Below are 19,274 nucleotides of genomic sequence, written 5' to 3'. Positions count from 1 at the left end.
CTTCGAGGAAATGAGTTGTTCTGGACCAAGCAGCAGAACCTCATCTATTTGGATGTGATCAAGGCCAAGAGGAATATCTATGTGGATGTGGATTGGATCGACATGCATCATATGAGGGAAGAGAAGCACCGGGCATACTTTGGTGAGGCTTTGGATCTAGTTGAGCAGTTTGGCATTGAGCATATCATCTCTTTTCACAAAGACTATGAACCAGAGATTGTGGCTCAGTTCTTCGTCTCGGTGTACTTCCATCCTAATGAGGACAGGACAATGACTTGGATGTCCAGTGGTCGACGGCTGAAAGCTACCTGGAAGGAGTTCATGACCTTGCTTGGTGTTTCAGATGAGGGGCTTGCCACTCCCCAAGGTGTTCGTCCTCATGCCAACTCTGAGTCTGTCAACAAGAACAAGCTTCAGCCCTTCCTTGTTGAAAAGAAGCTCTCCAGTGGCAAGTCTTCATGGGTGCTCAACTCATTCCTTGACATCATGTATCGGATCTTCCGCAACTCTCTCTTCCCATGCATTGGGGATAAGGACAAGGTACACGCCTATCTTGTGGACATGTTGCTCCTATGTGAAGAAGCGCGCAACTCTCAGACGCTACCTCTGGATATCTCACACATCATGTGGTGTGAGCTTCGGTTTGCTGTCTTCAACCGCAAGGTCCCCATATATGGACCGTATCTGTTTCAGCTGATCTCTGCAACTTGGGAGAAGACCTACACTCAGGATGACTTTGAGGCTGCTGATTGGATTAGACATGATTCCATCCGGCTCCGGGTCAAGCCTCAGTGGGCTAACACCACTTCTCGTGCTGAGGCTGCCGCCGCCATGGATGTGGATGCAGATGAGGGTGAGGAGGAGCCAGCAGATGAGGACAGCTCTGAGGGGTACACCCCTCCCTCCTCTGAGCCATCTTGGGCTAAGAGGCTCAAGAACAAGATGAATACCTTGTTCTGCATGTAGGCCAAGGGTCAGTACAGGTCTCATGTTGCCTCCAAGGAGAGTCACCGTCAGGACAAGAAGATCATGAAGCTGTATGGAGAGGATGTGTCTGGTGGTTCTGAGGATCACATCACTCCAGAGGCTGAGTGGATGGTGAAGCAAGGCTACAAGTGGACTGATTCTGAGGAAGACGTCGAGGAGACCGTTCCTGCTGCCGAGTCTGACGAGGACAGTGTGTCTAATTACTCTGCTTGAGCCACAATGTGTGTGTATGTGTCCTCTCTGCCTTTTTGGCATCTCGATGCCAAAGGGGGAGAGAGTGTAGGGATTTGCGAGAGTCTTGTGTTTGCTTTGCTCGTGTTTGTTCCGTTGAACCTCGTGTTTGTTCCGTTGAACCTTGCTTTGCTTTGGTTTAGTCTATTCGTGAGACTTGGTCTATCATATGGTGTAAGACATATGCTCTCTATCGTACTATATTACCTATGCTACTTATGTCTTGCTCATATTTACTGTCTTGTTACGCTTTGTCTCTAAAATATAGGGGGAGTGGTGATCCTAGTGTCCGTGCCGTGCAGTCCAAAGCACTTTAATCTCTGGCACGAATCTAGGGGGAGCTCGTCTATATTTTAGAGGTGTGGGGTTTGCTTGTGCTACATTCTTTCCCTTCGTGCAAATCCCGTATTGTCATCAATCCACCAAAAAGGGGGAGATTGTAAGGGCATGCTTATCCCTAAGGTGTTTTGGTGATTGATGACAATGCTTTTGTGGACTAATCGTGTGCCTTGAGTATTTCAGTTGCTTTGTTGTTAGGCACAAGACGGTTTGGTACCCCTAGAAGACTATTGAAGACGGTGGTGTTCTACATCTCCTTTGGTGGATTTGAGTCGTAGGATAGCTGTTTTATTAAGAGGGGGTCCGCTGTGGAAAGGTTTGGGAGGAATCATCACGTTCACGCTTCTTACTTTACCCCGCCTTTCCCTCTGCGCTTTGAAGCTTCCTCCGTTATCTTCTCGTCTATGCAAAAGGAAGGATTCCTTTAGTGCTACTACTTGAGGCCTGCGGTAGTACTGCTTTCAGGAGTGGTAGTACCGCAGGACCCCGTGGTAGTACCGCAAGTCCTCGCGGTAGTACCGTAGGCGTCCACGGTAGTACCGCTCCTATGGAGCGGTAGTACCGTGGCCTCTGGCCAGGCTCAGCCTCTCTTGCGGCTGTAGGGGCGGATGTAATTTTTTACATCCGCGCCCTATGTGGTAGTACCGCCCCAAGTGTGCGGTAGTACCGTGAGTCCTGATCTGGCTCAGTAGCACGAGCGGAAGTAGGGGCAGATGTAATTTTTTAAATCCGCTCACTGCGCGGTAGTACCACAAGTCTGGCGCGGTAGTACTGTGACGGGTTTTTGCACCGTTCAATTTTCAGCGGAAGTAGACACAGATGTATTTTTATTCATCTGTGCCCTTCCCCGTCTAGACCATCCTGGCCTTGCGGTAGTACCGCAAGGGGGAGCGGTAGTACCACGTCAGCGGCAGTACCGCTCTCAGCCTTGGCGGCTCTGGCCTGGTCTAGCCCCTGCCGCTGCAGCGGTAGTACCATGACCCGTCACAGTAGTCCCGTGAGCCCCTGCGGTAGTACCGCCCATCTGGTGCGGTAGTACCGTGAGTCGCATGCTGAATAAGTGGATAACGGTTGGATTTGTCCCCCCACTATAAAAGGGGGTCTTCTTCTCCAAGAAGACTTACCTCTTCCATCCCTAAGCTCCATTGTTGCTCCAAGCTCCATTTTCGCCTGATCTCTCTCCCTAGCCAATCAAACTTGTTGATTTGCTCGGGATTGGTTGAGAAGGCCCCGATCTACACTTCCACCAAGAGAAATTTGATTCCCCCCACTTATCCCTAGCGGATCTTGTTACTCTTGGGTGTTTGAGCACCCTAGGCGGTTGAGGTCACCTCGGAGCCATAGTCCATTGTGGTGAAGCTTCATGGTGTTGTTGGGAGCCTCCGATTAAGTTGTGGAGATTGCCCCCACCTTATTTGTAAAGGTTCGGTCGCCGCCTTCAAGGGCACCAATAGTGGAATCATGGCATCTCGCATTGTATGAGGGCGTGAGGAGAATACGGTGGCCCTAGTGGTTTCTTGGGGAGCATTGTGCCTCCACACCGCTCTAACGGAGGCGTACTTCCCCTCAAAAGGAAGAAACTTCGGTAACACATCCTCGTCTCCATCGGCTCCACTCTTGGTTATCTCGCGCCTTTACTTTTGCAAGCTTACTTGTGTTGTATCCCTTGCTTGCTCGTGTGCTTGTTGTTATTGCATCATATAGGTTGTTCACCTAGTTGCATATCTAGACAACCTACTTTGATGCAAAGTTTAATTTGGTAAAGAAAAGCTAAAAATTGTTAGTTGCCTATTCACCCCCCCCCTCTAGTGAACTATATCGATCCTTTCACCAGTAGACCAGGCGAGGAGATAAATGATCCCTGCCGCCGCTCCCGGCGGTAAGGGGAATGGGGGAGGGAGAGGACGAGGTGGTGGGCTGGTGGCGCCTAGGGTTTTGCCAAGTCTCTCGTAGGAGAGATAGAGATGAAACAATATTGTTGGTCCGAGAGTTTGTGAACCACTGATATATTTATTTCATGGAAGATTGATTAAAACTCAAAGCGGTTCTGTCAGATCTGGCGCTTGGAGTCGCGGGCTGTGAGTAGCGAGGGCTGGTGTCCTCTGTCGTGGCGGCGATGGCGTCGACATGATGGAGGCAGCGGTGTGGTGGCGGTCCTTGTACTCTTGCCGCACCACGGCAATGATCTGCATGATCAGTCCTCGATCTAGACGTTGACGTGTTCCGGTACTACTGTCGGAGATCTTGCCCAAGGATATTTGGATCGGATAGTATCCGGTCGTGCACGTCCATATCAGCCTACATGGCTATAGGAGGGTGTGTCATGAAGCTCTGTTGTTTATTGACACCATGGGACATGTCGGCATCTCGATTTCCATGGTGCAGACAGCAGCTGCAAAAGTATTGATGGCTAAGATCGGAGGATCAGTAAGGCGGAGGGGCCTTGTAGGCGATGGAGTCAGCCAGATGTTTATAACTTTCAGTGGGAGTAGTGTCAAGTGGGGGCGGTAACACAGGAGGATTTCATTTTTGGCGGTGCTCCTCGGGTGCCGAGTCATGACTTTCAGGTGAAAACCTAATGTCTGGCGTTCGGTGGTTGTGACTAGCAATTGCCTTGTTGAAGGTATTGTTTTGAGAGCTCGGTCTTTCTCCAAAGTGAAAACCTATGATCTTGGATGGGGCGACGACGGCGTTTGTGTTGGAAATATGCCCTAGAGGCAATAATAAATTAGTTATTATTATTATTATTATATTTCCTTGTTCATGATAATCGTTTATTATCCATGCTATAATTGTATTGATAGGAAACTTAGATACATGTGTGGGTACATAGACAACACCATGTCCCTAGTAAGCCTCTAGTTGACTAGCTCGTTGATCAATAGATGGTTACGGTTTCCTGACCATGGACATTGGATGTCGTTGATAATGGGATCACATCATTAGGAGAATGATGTGATGGACAAGACCCAATCCTAAGCCTAGCACAAATATCGTGTAGTTCATATGCTAAAGCTTTTCTAATGTCAAGTATCATTTCCTTAGACCATGAGATTGTGCAACTCCCGGATGCCGTAGGAATGCTTTGGGTGTACCAAACGTCACAACATAACTGGGTGGCTATAAAGGGGCACTACGGGTATCTCCGAAAGTGTCTGTCGGGTTAGCACGAATCGAGACTGGGATTTGTCACTCCGTGTGACGGAGAGGTATCTCTGGGCCCACTCGGTAGGACATCATCATAATGTGCACAATGTGACCAAGGGGTTGATCATGGGATGATGTGTTACGGAACGAGTAAAGAGACTTGCCGGTAACGAGATTGAACAAGGTATTGGGATACCGATGATCGAATCTCGGGCAAGTACTATACCGCTAGACAAAGGGAATTGAATACGGGATTGATTGAATCCTCGACATCGTGGTTCATCCGATGAGATCATCGTGGGACATGTGGGAGCCAACATGGGTATCCAGATCCCGTTTTTGGTTATTGGCCGGAGAGTTGTCTCGGTCATGTCTACGTGTCTCCCGAACCTGTAGGGTCTACACACTTAAGGTTCGATGACGCTAGGGTTATAGTGAATAGATGTATGTGGTTACCAAATGTTGTTCGGAGTCCCGGATGAGATCCTGGACGTCACGAGGAGTTCCGGAATGATCTAGAGGTAAAGATTTATATATGGGAAGTCATGTTTTGGTCACCGAAAAAGTTTCGGGTGCTATCGGTAACATACCGGGACCACCGGGAGGGTCCCGGGGGTCCACCAAGTGCGGTCACCGGCCCCAGAGGGCTGCATCTACCAAGTGTGGGAGGGGACCAGCCCCAGGTGGGCTGGTGCGCCCTCCACCAGGGCCCAAGGCGCCTAGGGTTTGGGGAGGGGGCGCCTCCACCTTGCTTGGGGGGCAAGTTTCCCCCTCCCCCCCCCTTGGCCGCACCCTAGATGGGTTTTGGGGCTGCCGCCACCCCTTGGGAGGGAACCCTAGATGGGGTCACAGCCCCTCCCCTTCCCCTATATATACTTGAGGTATTGGGGGCTGCAAATACATGAGTTTTCCTCTCCCTGGCGCAGCCCTACCTCTCTTCCTCCTCGTCTCTCGCAGTGCTTGGCGAAGCCCTGCTGGAGTGCCACGCTCCTCCACCACCACCACGCCGTCGTGCTGCTGCTGGACGGAGTCTTCCCCAACCTCTCCCTCTCTCCTTGCTGGATCAAGGCATGGGAGATGTCACCGGGCTGCATGTGTGTTGAACGCGGAGGTGTCGTCCGTTCGGCACTAGGATCATAGGTGATTTGGATCACGGCGAGTACGACTCCATCAACCCCGTTCACTTGAACGCTTCCGCTTAGCGGTCTACAAGGGTATGTAGATGCACTCTCCTTCCCCTCGTTGCTAGATTACTCCATAGATTGATCTTGGTGATGAGTAGAAAATTTTGATTTCTGCTACATTCCCCAACAGTGGCATCATGAGCTAGGTCTATGCGTAGTTTCTATGCACGAGTAGAACACAAGTTGTTGTTGGCGTTGATTTTGTTCAATATGCTTACCGTTACTAGTCCAATCTTGTTTCGACGGTATTGTGGGATGAAGCGGCCCGGACCGACTTTACACGTACACTTACGTGAGACAAGTTCCACCGACTGACATGCACTTGTTGCATAAGGTGGCTAGCGGGTGCCAGTCTCTCCCACTTTAGTCGGATCGGATTCGATGAAAAGGGTCCTTATGAAGGGTAAATAGCAATTGGCATATCACGTTATGGTTTTGCGTAGGTAAGAAATGTTCTTGCTAGAAACCCATAGCATCCACGTAAAACATGCAAACAAAAATTAGAGGACGTCTAACTTGTTTTTGCAGGGTATGCTATGTGATGTGATATGGCCAAAAAGAATGTGATGAATGATATGTGATGTATGAGATTGATCATGTTCTTGTAATAGGAATCACGACTTGCATGTCGATGAGTATGACAACCGGCAGGAGCCATAGAAGTTGTCTTAATTTATTGTATGACCTGCGTGTCATTGAACAACGCCATGTAATTACTTTATTTTATTGCTAAACTGTTAGCCATAGTAGTAGAATTAATAGTTGGCGAGACAAGTTCATGAAGACTCGATGATGGAGATCATGATGATGGAGATCATGGTGTCATGCCGGTGACGATGATGATCATGGAGCCCCGAAGATGGAGATCAAAAGGAGGAAAATGATATTGGCCATATCATGTCACTTTTTGATTGCATGTAATGTTTATCATGTTTATGCATCTTATTTTCTTAGAACGACGGTAGTAAATAAGATGATCCCTCATTAAAATTTCAAGAAAGTGTTCCCCCTAACTGTGCACCGTTGCGAAAGTTCGTTGTTTCGAAGCACCACGTGATGATCGGGTGTGATAGATTCTAACGTTCACATACAATGGCTGTAAGCCAGATTTACACACGCGAAACACTTAGGTTAACTTGACAAGCCTAGCATGTACAGACATGGCCTCGGAACACAAGAGACCGAAAGGTCGAGCATGAGTCGTATGGTAGATACGATCAACATGAAGATGTTCACCGACGTTGACTAGTCCGTCTCACGTGATGATCGGACACGGCCTAGTTGACTCGGATCATGTAATCACTTAGATGACTAGAGGGATGTCTATCTGAGTGGGAGTTCATAAGATGAACTTAATTATCCTGAACATAGTCAAAAGATCTTTGCAAATTATGTCGTAAGCTCGCGCTTTAGTTCTACTGTTTAGATATGTTCCTAGAGAAAAATTAGTTGAAAGTTGATAGTAGCAATTATGCGGACTAGGTCCGTAAACTGAGGATTGTCCTCATTGCTTCGTAGAAGGCTTATGTCCTTAATGCACCGCTCGGTGTGATGAACCTCGAACGTCGTCTGTGGATGTTGCGAACATCTGACATGCACGTTTTGATAACTACGTGATAGTTCGGTAATGTTAAATGGTTTAGAGTTGAGGAACCGAAGACAATTTCGAAACGTCGCGAAACATATGAGATGTTTCGAGGGCTGAAATTGGGATTTCAGGCTCGTGCCCACGTCAAGAGGTATAAGACCTCCCACAAGTCTCTTAGCCTGCGAACTAAGGGAGAAAAGCTCAATCGTTGAGCTTGTACTCAGATTGTCCGGGTACAACAATCACTTGAATCGAGTGGGAGTTAATCTTCCAGATGAGATAGTGATGTTTCTCCAAAGTCATTGCACCAAGCTGCTAGAGCTTCGTGATGAACTATAACATATCAGGGATAGATATGATGATCCTTGAAATATTCGCGATGTTTGACACCGCGAAAGTAGAAATCAAGAAGGAGCATCAATTGTTGATGGTTAGTGAAACCACTAGTTTCAAGAAGGGCAAGGGCAAGAAGGGATACTTCATGAAACGGCAAATCAGCTGCTGCTCTAGTGGAGAAACCCGAGGTTGAACCCAAACCCAAGACTAAGTGCTTCTGTAATAAGGGGAACAGTCACTGAAGTAGAATTACCCTAGATACTCGGTAGATGAGAAGGCTGGCAAGGTCGATAGAAGTATATTGGATACACATTACGTTAATGTGTACTTTACTAGTACTCCTAGTAGCACCAGGGTATTAGATACCAGTTCGGTTGCTAAGTGTTAGTAACTTGAAATAAAAGCTACAGAATAAACGGAGACTAGCTAAAGGTGAGTTGACGATATGTGTTGGAAGTGTTTCCAAGGTTGATGTGATCAAGCATCGCACGCTCCCTCTACTATCGAGATTGGTGTTAAACCTAAATAATTGTTATTTGGTGTTTGCGTTGAGCATAGACATGATTGGATTATGTCTATCGCAATACGTTTATTCATTTAAGGAGAATAATGGTTACTCTGTTTATTTGAATAATACCTTCAATGGTCTTGCACCTAAAATGAATGGTTTATTGAATCTCGATCGTAGTGATACACATGTTCGTGCCAAAAGATATAAGATAGTAATGATAGTACCACCTACTTGTGGCACTGCCATGTAAGTCGTATTGGTATAAAACACATGAAGAAGCTCCATGTTGATGGATCTTTGGACTCACTCGTTTTTGAAAAGTTTGAGACATGCGAACCATGTCTATTGGTGTATATGCATGAAGAAACTCCATGCAAATGGACCGTTTGGACTCACTTGATTTTGAATCACTTGAGACATGCAAATCATACCACATGGGCAAGATGACTGAAAGCCTCGTTTTCAGTAAAATGGAACAAGAAAGCAACTTGTTGGAAGCAATACATTTTGATGTGTGCAGTCCAATGAGTGCTGAGGCACGCAGTGGATATCGTTATGTTCTTACTTCACGGATGATTTGAGTAGATACTGAGTATATTTACTTGATGAAACACAAGTCTGAATTATTGAATGGTTCAAGTAATTTTAGAGTGAAGTTGAAGATCATCGTGACAAGAGGATAAAATGTCTATGATATGATCATAGAGAGGAGTATATGAGTTACGAGCTTTGGCACGCAATTAAGACATTGTAGAAATTGTTTCACAATTAATACCGCCTGGAACACCATAGTGTGATGGTGTGTCCGAACATCATAATTACACCCTATCGGATATGGTGTGTACCATGATGTCTCTTATCGAATTACCACTATCATTCATGGGTTAGGCATTAGAGACAACCACATTCACTTTAAATAGGGCACCACGTAAGTTCGTTGAGACGACACCGTATCAACTGTGGTTGGGAGAAACCTAAGCTGTCGTTCCTTAAAAATTTGGGGTAACAACGCTTATGTGAAAAAGTTTCAAGTTGATAAGCTCGAACCCAAAGCGGATAAATGCATCTTCATAAGACACCCAAAACAGTTGGGTATACCTCCTAATTCAGATCTAGCAATAGGGATTGTTTCTTGAATCGGGTCCTTTCTCGAGGAAAAGTTTGTCTCGAAAAATTGAGTGGGAGGATGGTGGAGACTTGACATGGTTATTGAACCGTCACTACAACTAGTGTGTAGCAGGGCACGGGAAGTTGTTCCTGTGGCACCTACACCAATTGAAGTGGAAGCTGATGATAGTGATCATGAAGCCTCGGATCAAGTCACTGCCGAACCTCGTAGGATGACAAGGACGTGTACTGCTTCAGAGTAGTACGGTAATCCTGTCTTGGAGGTCATGTTGCTATACAACAATGAACCTACGAGCTATGGAGAAGCGATGGTGGGCCCGAATTCCGACAAATGGCTCGAGGCCATAAAATCCGAGAGAGGATCCATGTATACAAAGTGTAGACTTTGGCAGAACTACTTGATGGTCGTAAGGCTATTGGGTACAGATGGATCTTTAAGAAGAAGACGGACATGGACGGTAATGTCACCGTCTATGAAGCTCGACTTGTGGCGAAGAGTTTTTCACAAGTTCAAGGAGTTGACTACGATGAGATTTTCTCATCCATAGCGATGCTTAAGTCCGTCGGAATCATGTTAGCATTAGTTGCATTTATGAAATCTGGCAGATGGATGTCAAAACGAGTTTCCTTACCAGTTTTCGTAGGGAAAGGTTGTATGTGATACAATCAGAAAGGTTTTGTCGATCCTAAGGATGCTAAAAGGTAAGCTAGCTCCAGCGATCCTTCCATGGACTGGAGTAAGCATCTCGGAGTTGGAATGTACGCTTTGATGAGATGATCAAAGATTTTAGATTTATACAAAGTTTATGAAAAAAATTGTATTTCCAAAGAAGTGAGTGGGAGTACTATAGAATTTCTGATGAGTATATGTTGTTGACATATTGTTGATCAGAAATGATGTAGAGTTTCTGGAAAGCATATAGGGTTATTTGAAAAGTGTTTTTCAAGGGAAAACCTGGATTAGGCTGCTTGAACATTGAGCATCAAGATCTACGAGGATAGATCAAAAACGCTAAATGGTACTTCCAAATGAGCACATACCTTGACATGATCTTGAAGGTGTTCAAGATGGATCAGTTAAAGAAGGAGTTCTTGCCTGAGTTGTAAGGTATGAAGTTAAGACTTAAAGCTCGACCATGGCAGAAGAGAGAGAAAGGACGAAGATCATCCCCTATGCTTTAGATGTAGGCTCTACATATGCTATGATGAGTACCGCACCTGATGTGTGCCTTGCCACGTGTCTAGCAAGGGGGTACAAGAGTGATCCAGGAATGGATCATTGGACAGCGGTCAAAATTGTCCTTGGAGTAATAAGGACATGTTTCTCGATTATGGAGGTGATAAAGAGTTCGGCATAAAGGGTTACGTCGATGCAAGCTTTAACACCTATCCGAATGACACTAAGTAGCAAACCGGATACGTATAGTGGAGCAACCATTTGGAATAGCTCCAAGTGGAGCATGGAAGCAGCATTTACAATATGACCTAGAGATTTGCGAAGTACATACGGATCTGAATGTTGCAGACCTGTTAACTAAAACCTCTCTCACAAGCAAAACATGATCAAACCCCAGAACTCATTGAGTCTTAATCACATGATGATGTGAACTAGTTTAGTGACACTAGTAAACTCTTTGGATGTTGGTCACATGGCGATGTGACATGTGAGTGTTAATCACATGGCGATGTGAACTAGATTATTGACTCTAGTGCAAGTGGGAGACTGTTGGAAATATGCCCTAGAGGCAATAATAATATGGTTATTATTATTATATTTCCTTGTTCATGATAATCGTTTATTATCCATGCTATAATTGTATTGATAGGAAACTCAGATACATGTGTGGGTACATAGACAACACCATGTCCCTAGTAAGCCTCTAGTTGACTAGCTCGTTGATCAATAGATGGTTACGGTTTCCTGACCATGGACATTGGATGTCGTTGATAACGGGATCACATCATTAGGAGAATGATGTGATGGATAAGACCCAATCCTAAGCCTAGCACAAAGATCGTGTAGTTCGTATGCTAAAGCTTTTCTAATGTCAAGTATCATTTCCTTAGACCATGAGATTGTGCAACTCCTAGATGCCGTAGGAATGCTTTGGGTGTACCAAACGTCACAACGTAACTGGGTGGCTATAAAGGTGCACTACGGGTATCTCCGAAAGTGTCTGTTGGGTTGGCACGAATCGAGACTGGGATTTGTCACTCCGTGTGACGGAGAGGTATCTCTGGGCCCACTCGGTAGGACATCATCATAATGTGCACAATGTGACCAAGGGGTTGATCACGGGTTGATGTGTTACGGAACGAGTAAAGAGACTTACCAGTAACGAGATTGAACAAGGTATCGGGATACCGACGATCGAATCTCGGGCAAGTACTATACCGCTAGACAAAGGGAATTGAATACGGGATTGATTGAATCCTCGACATCGCGGTTCATCCGATGAGATCATCATGGAACATGTGGGAGCCAACATGGGTATCCAGATACCATTGTTGGTTATTGGCCGGAGAGTTGTCTCGGTCATGTCTACGTGTCTCCCGAACCCGTAGGGTCTACACACTTAAGGTTCGATGACGCTAGGGTTATAGGGAATAGATGTACGTGGTTACCGAATGTTGTTCGGAGTCCCGAATGTCACTAGGAGTTCCGGAATGATCCGGAGGTAAAGATTTATATATGGGAAGTCCTGTTTTGGTCACCGGAAAAGTTTCAGGTGCTATCGTTAACGTACCGGGACCACCGGGAGGGTTCCGGGGGTCCACCAGGTGGGGCCACCGGCCCCAGAGGGCTGCATGGGCCAAGTGTGGGAGGGGACTAGCTCCAGGTGGGCTGGTGCGCCCCCCCCCCCCCACCAGGGCCCAAGGCGCCTAAGGTTTGGGGAGGGGGCGCCTCCACCTTGCTTGGGGGGCAAGTTTCCCCCTCCCCCCCCCCTTGGCCGCACCCTAGATGGGTTTTGGGGTTGTCGCCACCCCTTAGGAGGGAACCCTAGATGGGGGCGCAGCCCCTCCCCTTCCCCTATATATACTTGAGGTATTGGGGGCTGCAAACACATGAGTTTTCCTCTTCCTGGCGCAGCCCTACTTCTCTTCCTCCTCGTCTCTCGTAGTGCTTGGCGAAGCCCTGCTGGAGCGCCACGCTCCTCCACCACCACCACGCCGTAGTGCTGCTACTGGACGAAGTCTTCCCCAACCTCTCCCTCTCTCCTTACTGGATCAAGGCATGGGAGACGTCACCGGGCTGCATGTGTGTTGAACGCGGAGGTGCCATCCGTTCGACACTAGGATCATCGGTGATTTGGATCACGGCGAGTACGACTCCATTAACCCCGTTCACTTGAACGCTTCCGCTTAGCGATCTACAAGGGTATGTAGATGCACTCTCCTTCCCCTCGTTGCTAGATTACTCCATAGATTGATCTTGGTGATGCGTAGAAAATGTTTGATTTCTGCTACGATCCCCAACAATTTGTGCACTGTTTTCTTCTTGAAGGCGTCTCTTTTGGAGGCCTTTTATGTTTCCGGGTGTTGTTTTTGGTGGTGGTTGTGTGCTGATGCTGAGAGGAGTTGTCACTTTGGCGAGGCCATTTTTTTCTTTCTTTTTTTTCTTCTTTTCGGGATGTGTGCATTCTAGATGTCTTTGTGACTTCTTGTTGGTGCAGAGGTTGAGTGTATTGGTATCTTCGTGATATTAATATATTCTTTTTATTAATTAAAGTGAGAAAATTATATGGGCAAAGAATAGCTCAAGGTTGACACATCAAGCCCCATTCATTTTTTTTAGAAAAGGAGGATGAACCCCGGCCTCTGCATCTGGGTGATGCATACAGCCATTTTATTAATTATTCTCACAAGACCTTACAAAGTCATACAACAGTAAGACTAAAGCCACTGTCTAAGCAACAACTGTCGCTACACCTATTCAATTGATGAAGGGGCGCTGATAGTATGGGCCTAATACCAAACAGACATCGCATCCAAACCTAAAACATCTAAGACCTGAGGTCCCAACCAGGACGCCTGCCTGGTATGGGGCACCTACCAGTCCGGCGCACTCCTCAACCAAGATGCCTGCCGGGTATGGGGCCGCCGCAGTCACCTGCCACGAGTCCATCTTTAGAGCTGTACTGTTCCATCTACCGTGCCAGGTCTCTGCCATCAACGCCGCCACGATGCCAGACAGCGTCGTCCTCCTGCGCAAGTCCATCCTCCCACGTCGAACTCTGAATCTGCACTGCGCCACACCGTCCAGATCCGTTGCCATCAATGTATGAATGAAGCACTGCTCCACCAAAGAAGCCGTTCGCTGGTCCCGCGAAGCCGAGTGCACCACCAAGAATGCCTCCCCCAAGGGGGTTGCGACACATGATTGCCGCCAACATCCGATTAGCTGATCTAGGGTTTCCCCCGGAGGTATTGAGTGGAGTTGGGAGCTTCACCTCGATGATGCCTTCATGAAGGAAACGATGATAAGGGCATCGTCATCACCGGCTCCGGCCATCGACCGAAGATCAGGTTTTCACCCAGATCCGTCCCAAGAAATCCACCCAACAACCTGTGCACCGTCTCGACCGCCTTCAAAGCCCTAGATCCAGCCGCCTAGATCCGGCGACCAACCGTAGCAACAGTGCCACCGTGGGATCCCTGGCGCACCGGCCACTGCCTGAGTGTGTCACCACTGGAGCCTAGGAGGAGGGCTCTCACACCGCCTCGCCAAGCCGCGAGAGCCGCCGAGAAGGATCCCGCGCGCTCGTCACCGTCTCTGATCCGAACCAATCCATAGCAGATCGCCGTCACAGATCCGCCTTGGACAGGGACTGCACCACGCCATGCCGCCGCGGGAAGCCCGAGCTTCACCGGCCGCCACCCTCCAGGGCCGCCGCCCCGAGATCCAGACAGAACTTTGCCGCTGCCACCGGCCAAGTTCCGCCGCCGCCGACCGGCCAAGCCGCCGGTCACTGCATGACCATGCGAGCACAGCGAGCCGGCCGACCAACTTTGACAAAGAAGAAGGCCACCACCACCAAGCCTAGGGCCGACGTCCCAGACATCCTCGTGTTGCAGATCAAGTCCAGGAGCAGTGCCCCGCCGACGGCGATTGAGATCGGTAGCACAACGAATTAGCCCGACATGAGTCAAGGCCAGATTCGTCGTTGCTGTTGCCATCCTCCTCCCCCCCCCCCCCCCCCCGCCCGCCGCCGCACCACTTCCATGTCGCCGCCGATCTACGCCACCGCCTCCCAACCAGATCGAGATCCGAGGAGAAACCGCCATCGCCGCCACGCCACAAGGGCTTTACCCTGTGACGCCCCGGACGACGGCGGCGGAGGGGAGGGGAGGAGGGAGGAGGCTGTAGGAGGAGGGCGGGGGCTCCCCGGTGCGGGGCGGCGCTGCCGCACGGGGGAGGGACGGGAGGGATGTGAGAGAGGGTAGCAGGGTTAATGAAACAAAACGCCCCATCAAGCCCCATTCTGTACCATACTCCCCGCAATTTTGGAAACATCAACTATTGGAATCTTGTCTGACAACGAAATCCAGACTTTATACTAAAAACTTGTGGATGCTAACCCACGGTGAGTCTAAGGATGATGGTAGAAGCCTTCTACATTTTGAAACAATGGCCTACTTCGAATACCGTACAAAACTGATGCATGCAATCAATCAAATAAACTAATACGAGTACCTTTCAAACAGGCCCCTGTATAATAATAATAATAATAATAATTACCATTGAGGTTTTACGGAAAATTTTCGCATTAAAATAAGTAAAATACAAAGTATCACAAGCCACACGGCAGGAGTAGAAAGGAATCGCAGGGCAGTCAGGGACGTAGGCAAAACCATCATACTCCCTCCGTTCGGAATTACTTGTCTCGGATATGGATGTATGTAGAACTAAAATACGTCTAGATACATACATTTCTGTGACAAGTAATTCCAAATGGAGGGAGTATTTTGCAAGGGAAGCAAGCAACCTCAAGTCACAGAATGATGATGGGAAAGTATTCCCTCACATTCACAGCAAACTCTAAAGTCTGTAGCCCCTGGATATCATCAGCTAGTGGGCTACCGGGTAAAAAAAGTGGGCGCATCAAGATTGAAGCTGCAATCCGCCTAGGATTTTGTGTCATGCAAAAGTGGGACCCATCTCACATGCCCCATGCACATGACAACCACTTGTCTCCTACCTCCTCTTGCATCTCACCGTTGCCATTCCATTTCATTTACCCCACCCCCTGTGACTTCTCCCTCTCACCACCACAGTTTTTTGACAGAGCGACTGTTCCTCCGGGTCCTAGATGTTTAGGGCCGGGCACCAGCACACAGCCAAGGAGATGGAGAGAATTACTATACTATAATAACAGTTTTTACATAAGTTCAGTACAAGGCAAAAAGAAAAATCTACATAAGATGAAAACATCCATCAACTGACAAGGAAGTCCAGACTTACTTTATACCAGACGGTAAAAACATAAAAGGTTCAAAAAAAGGGAAACCTGACCGCAAAAAAGCCTGGTACTTTCTTCAAGCTGCTGCCATTTGCTTTGCTCGAGGGCATTTTTGCTGCCATGGCACCCCTCAACTCATGCAGTCCCTTCTCCCCTTCTTATTTGTTTTCCACTCTAGACCACCAAGGTTCTAACCTCCTTTTTACATGACGGAGCAGGCGTTCGGGTTCTCGTCGCTGAAGATCTGCGGCGGGTACGGCGGGTAGGCCGGCGGCGGAGGGTAGGCGGCGTAACCCAGCCTCGGCGGGTAGTACCCTCCCGGGAAGGCGAACTGCGGGTAATGCATGTAGAGGTTGGCTGCGGCGATGGCGCCGGGGTCTTTCTCCTTCTCCTTCTCCTCGCCGCCGGCGCCTCCATCCTCCTTGTCTTTCTCCTCTTTCTTCTCGTCTGCGGCGCCATCCTTGTCGTCCTTCTTCTCCTCCTTGTCGTCCTTCTTCTCTTCGCCGCCTTCGGCTGCCTTCTTCTCATCCTTGGCGTCTCCTTCGCCGGCTTTCTCGGCCGGGGCAACCGGCTCGGACTTGATAATGGCCGCATGCCTGCCGGTGCGCTTGTGCACGTACTCGGCCAGCTTGACCTCCTCAAACACGCCCTTCACCGTCACTTCCGACGCCTTCAGGTCTGGGTCTGCAGATTGCACTCCTGCATAATTTCGAACCAAAATCTTCAGCAATACTACTACTCCTACATAACAAAGTATCACCGAGCTCGAGGATGATCTATCTAGTGTGATTTTAGGCAGAAAAAATTCTTATACGATCCAGATTAATATTGTCACACTATATAGCCAGACAGGTAGGTGAAGGAGTGAATCTTATCTGCACACAGTTGTGCATCTTTTGCAAGAAAAGGAGCTACACGTACAAGGCCCACATTTTGGCTTTGTTTCAGCCATCGACCTAAAGAGGAATCCCTCTTTTTTCATCATTGCATCAGAGGAAAGATTTGCTTGACCTTTGCTGAATCACTAGGTAGATTCTAAACATGACACATAGTAGTAAACTAATTCTAGGAGGAGCTAGTGAAAATAAATACTAGTAAGAGAAAGGCCATAGATGTTTCTGTCCTGACGAAAATGACGCGAGAGAGAAATGAAAAAAGGGCAGGTAATCCCACAGCAGCCCATTACGCACCTTTCATCTTTTCGATCCTCTTCTTTATCGCCTGCGCGCAGGCCTCGCAGTGCATGTGCACCTTCAGCACCACGGAGATCACCGTTGGCTTCAAAACCAAACATCATTCAGTCAGTTTAGCCAAATCTGAAGTAAAACTGAAATTAACATACAAACTAGTAGGAGTACTGCATTGCGTGCATTCGTTAAGGTCCTTCACCTCCTTCTTCTCTTCAGGTTTCGGCGGCTCAGGTTCCTCCTTCTTCTCCTCTTCCTTCTTCTCCTCCGGCGGCGGGGGTAAAGGCGAGAGGAGCTCCACCTTGCGGCCGGTCTTCTTCTGAACACGCTCCACCACCTTCATCGGGTCGGCGGCCGCCTTCTTTCCCTTCACAACCACCTTGTGCGCCTTAGAGTCGGCAATGACGTCCTCTACTCCTGAATCCACACAAAAAGGTTTTCAGATGAGGTACTAGGTAGAACAGAGAATGGATCTTTGAGCCAAAGAAACTTTAATTTTCCCTTGATAGCAACAAGTAGTGCATGGAGAATATGCAGAGATGCTTGGAACATTTTGAGCAGTATTTGGAGATGATTGAGGAATCAGCTTAACTTTTGAGGACCTGTGGCCTCAAGGGCATTGTATACTCAAGGTTGTCATTCTCTTGGAATGTACTCCAACCTTTTGGAGTGAAAAGTCATTCCCATCACAATTAATCAACCACTAGATTCATGTGCGTCTCATGAGAAAGGAGGATCTTATTTATTTTATTTTATTTTTAGGACAAGAGGATCTTATTAATTAGGTGAATCAGTTTATTTAAAAGCTTAGCCCACCCCTACTGACCTATAGTCCACTATGAATTGCACCCAGAACAACCTTACAATAACTCTTAATTGGACGTCAGAACAGCACAGAGAAAAACACAAAATCTGGACCCCTTTTTTAATATAAGGACATAAGGAGGAAGACTAAAAAAAAGATTAGAGGAACCCAACCACATCATCATGTCTCTTAAATCTGATGAACAAACAAACAGATTCACTTTTAGCTTGCTTCCCATAACCGCAAGGGGAACACAAGTCTACCACTAACCATGATGATACGTGAATCAAGATGCACTAAACACGCACTACCTAGGACCACGGAACACTCGCGAAGAAAATGTCGAACGAACTCGGTAAAAATGTTCCTGTACTAGGGAAACAAAATCCACGTGACAGCGTACTACTAGTTCAAAACGAAACGAAAACGAAAAGATTTACTCTGACGGCGAATCCTGATGCAGCAAAGCAAAGCAGAGGAAATTAGAGAGCAGGGATTAATTAGAATAGATGAGGCGCATTACCATCGAATCTCTTGAGGATTTTCTTGACCTTCCTGGCGCAGCCCTCGCAGTGCATGTAGACGCGCATCACGACCTCCTCCGGCGGCGGCGGCGGCGGCGGGGGCGCCGCCTCCTCCTCCTTGGGCTTCTCCCCCTCCCCTTCCCCCTCCTTGGGCTTGTCGTCCTTGGGCTTGTCCTCCTCCCCCTCCTTGGGCTTCTCCTCCTTCTTCGGCTCCTCCTCCTTGGGCTTCTCCTCCTCCTTGGGCTTCTTCTCCTCCTGCGAACCAAAACACCACACCACGACGGGCGTCAGTCAGTCAGTCAAGATTCAATCTGCGCCGCCGCCGCCGCAGCAGCAGCAGCAGAGGAATGCAGTAGCAAGCAAGCGTCCTTCCTTACCTCGCCCATGGCGTGCGTTCCTCCTCTGTCCCGCTCCCGCGGCCCTGCTTCTCTGGTGGTATTGGGTGGTGGTGGCTCTCTGCGGCTCCCTGTGGGTGTGTCGCTCGCTACAAGACTGGCAGTGGGGTGGAGGGGGGTGGCCTCACTCGCTCGCCTTAAGTAGCGGGTGGGCACCGCGAGGGAGGGGCTGCGATGGCGAGATCCGCATGGAAATGATTTGGCATCTCTATCCCTGGGATTTCTTTTCTTCTCGTTTTGGTGCTGCTTCCTTGCTTTTTCTCGCTCACTCCATCTCTGTTTTTTTTTTCGGTGCACATTGTATTTGGGTGCCTGGAAGTATACGAACATTCTAGCACACCAGGTGACGTGTCACACCGGCTGCCCGGGCGTCGGATCCGCATGAATGCATGAATTACGGACGGCCGAGATCTGTAGTAGTACTAGTACCAGAAAGATTGTGAATTCTTTT

At 48.2% G+C, this 19,274-nt stretch overlaps 1 protein-coding gene across 2 annotated transcripts; it reads right to left on the bottom strand.

Annotated features, from left to right (window-relative positions):
- Positions 1 to 15,799: 15,799 nt before the first annotated feature.
- LOC123045314 (heavy metal-associated isoprenylated plant protein 7) lies at positions 15,800 to 18,964 on the bottom strand. Of its 2 annotated transcripts, none has more exons than XM_044468317.1 (5): positions 18,806 to 18,964; positions 18,428 to 18,683; positions 17,302 to 17,516; positions 17,103 to 17,190; positions 15,800 to 16,611 (listed from the first exon to the last, which is right to left on the bottom strand). In XM_044468317.1, the coding sequence occupies exons 1-5, from the start codon at positions 18,812 to 18,814 to the stop codon at positions 16,115 to 16,117; spliced, it is 1,065 nt and encodes a 354-aa protein (XP_044324252.1). In that variant the 5' UTR covers positions 18,815 to 18,964; the 3' UTR covers positions 15,800 to 16,114. The 2 variants fall into 2 exon arrangements, with proteins under 2 accessions (XP_044324252.1, XP_044324253.1); XM_044468318.1 differs by having other exon boundaries at positions 18,428 to 18,665; positions 18,806 to 18,938.
- Between the last annotated feature and the right edge of the window lie 310 nt (positions 18,965 to 19,274).

Source organism: Triticum aestivum, chromosome 2B, assembly GCF_018294505.1.
Source record: "Triticum aestivum cultivar Chinese Spring chromosome 2B, IWGSC CS RefSeq v2.1, whole genome shotgun sequence".
Classification (NCBI taxonomy): Eukaryota; Viridiplantae; Streptophyta; class Magnoliopsida; order Poales; family Poaceae; genus Triticum; species Triticum aestivum.
Note: the sequence above shows the minus strand (reverse complement) of the source record. Positions and strands in the feature narration are given on the sequence as shown.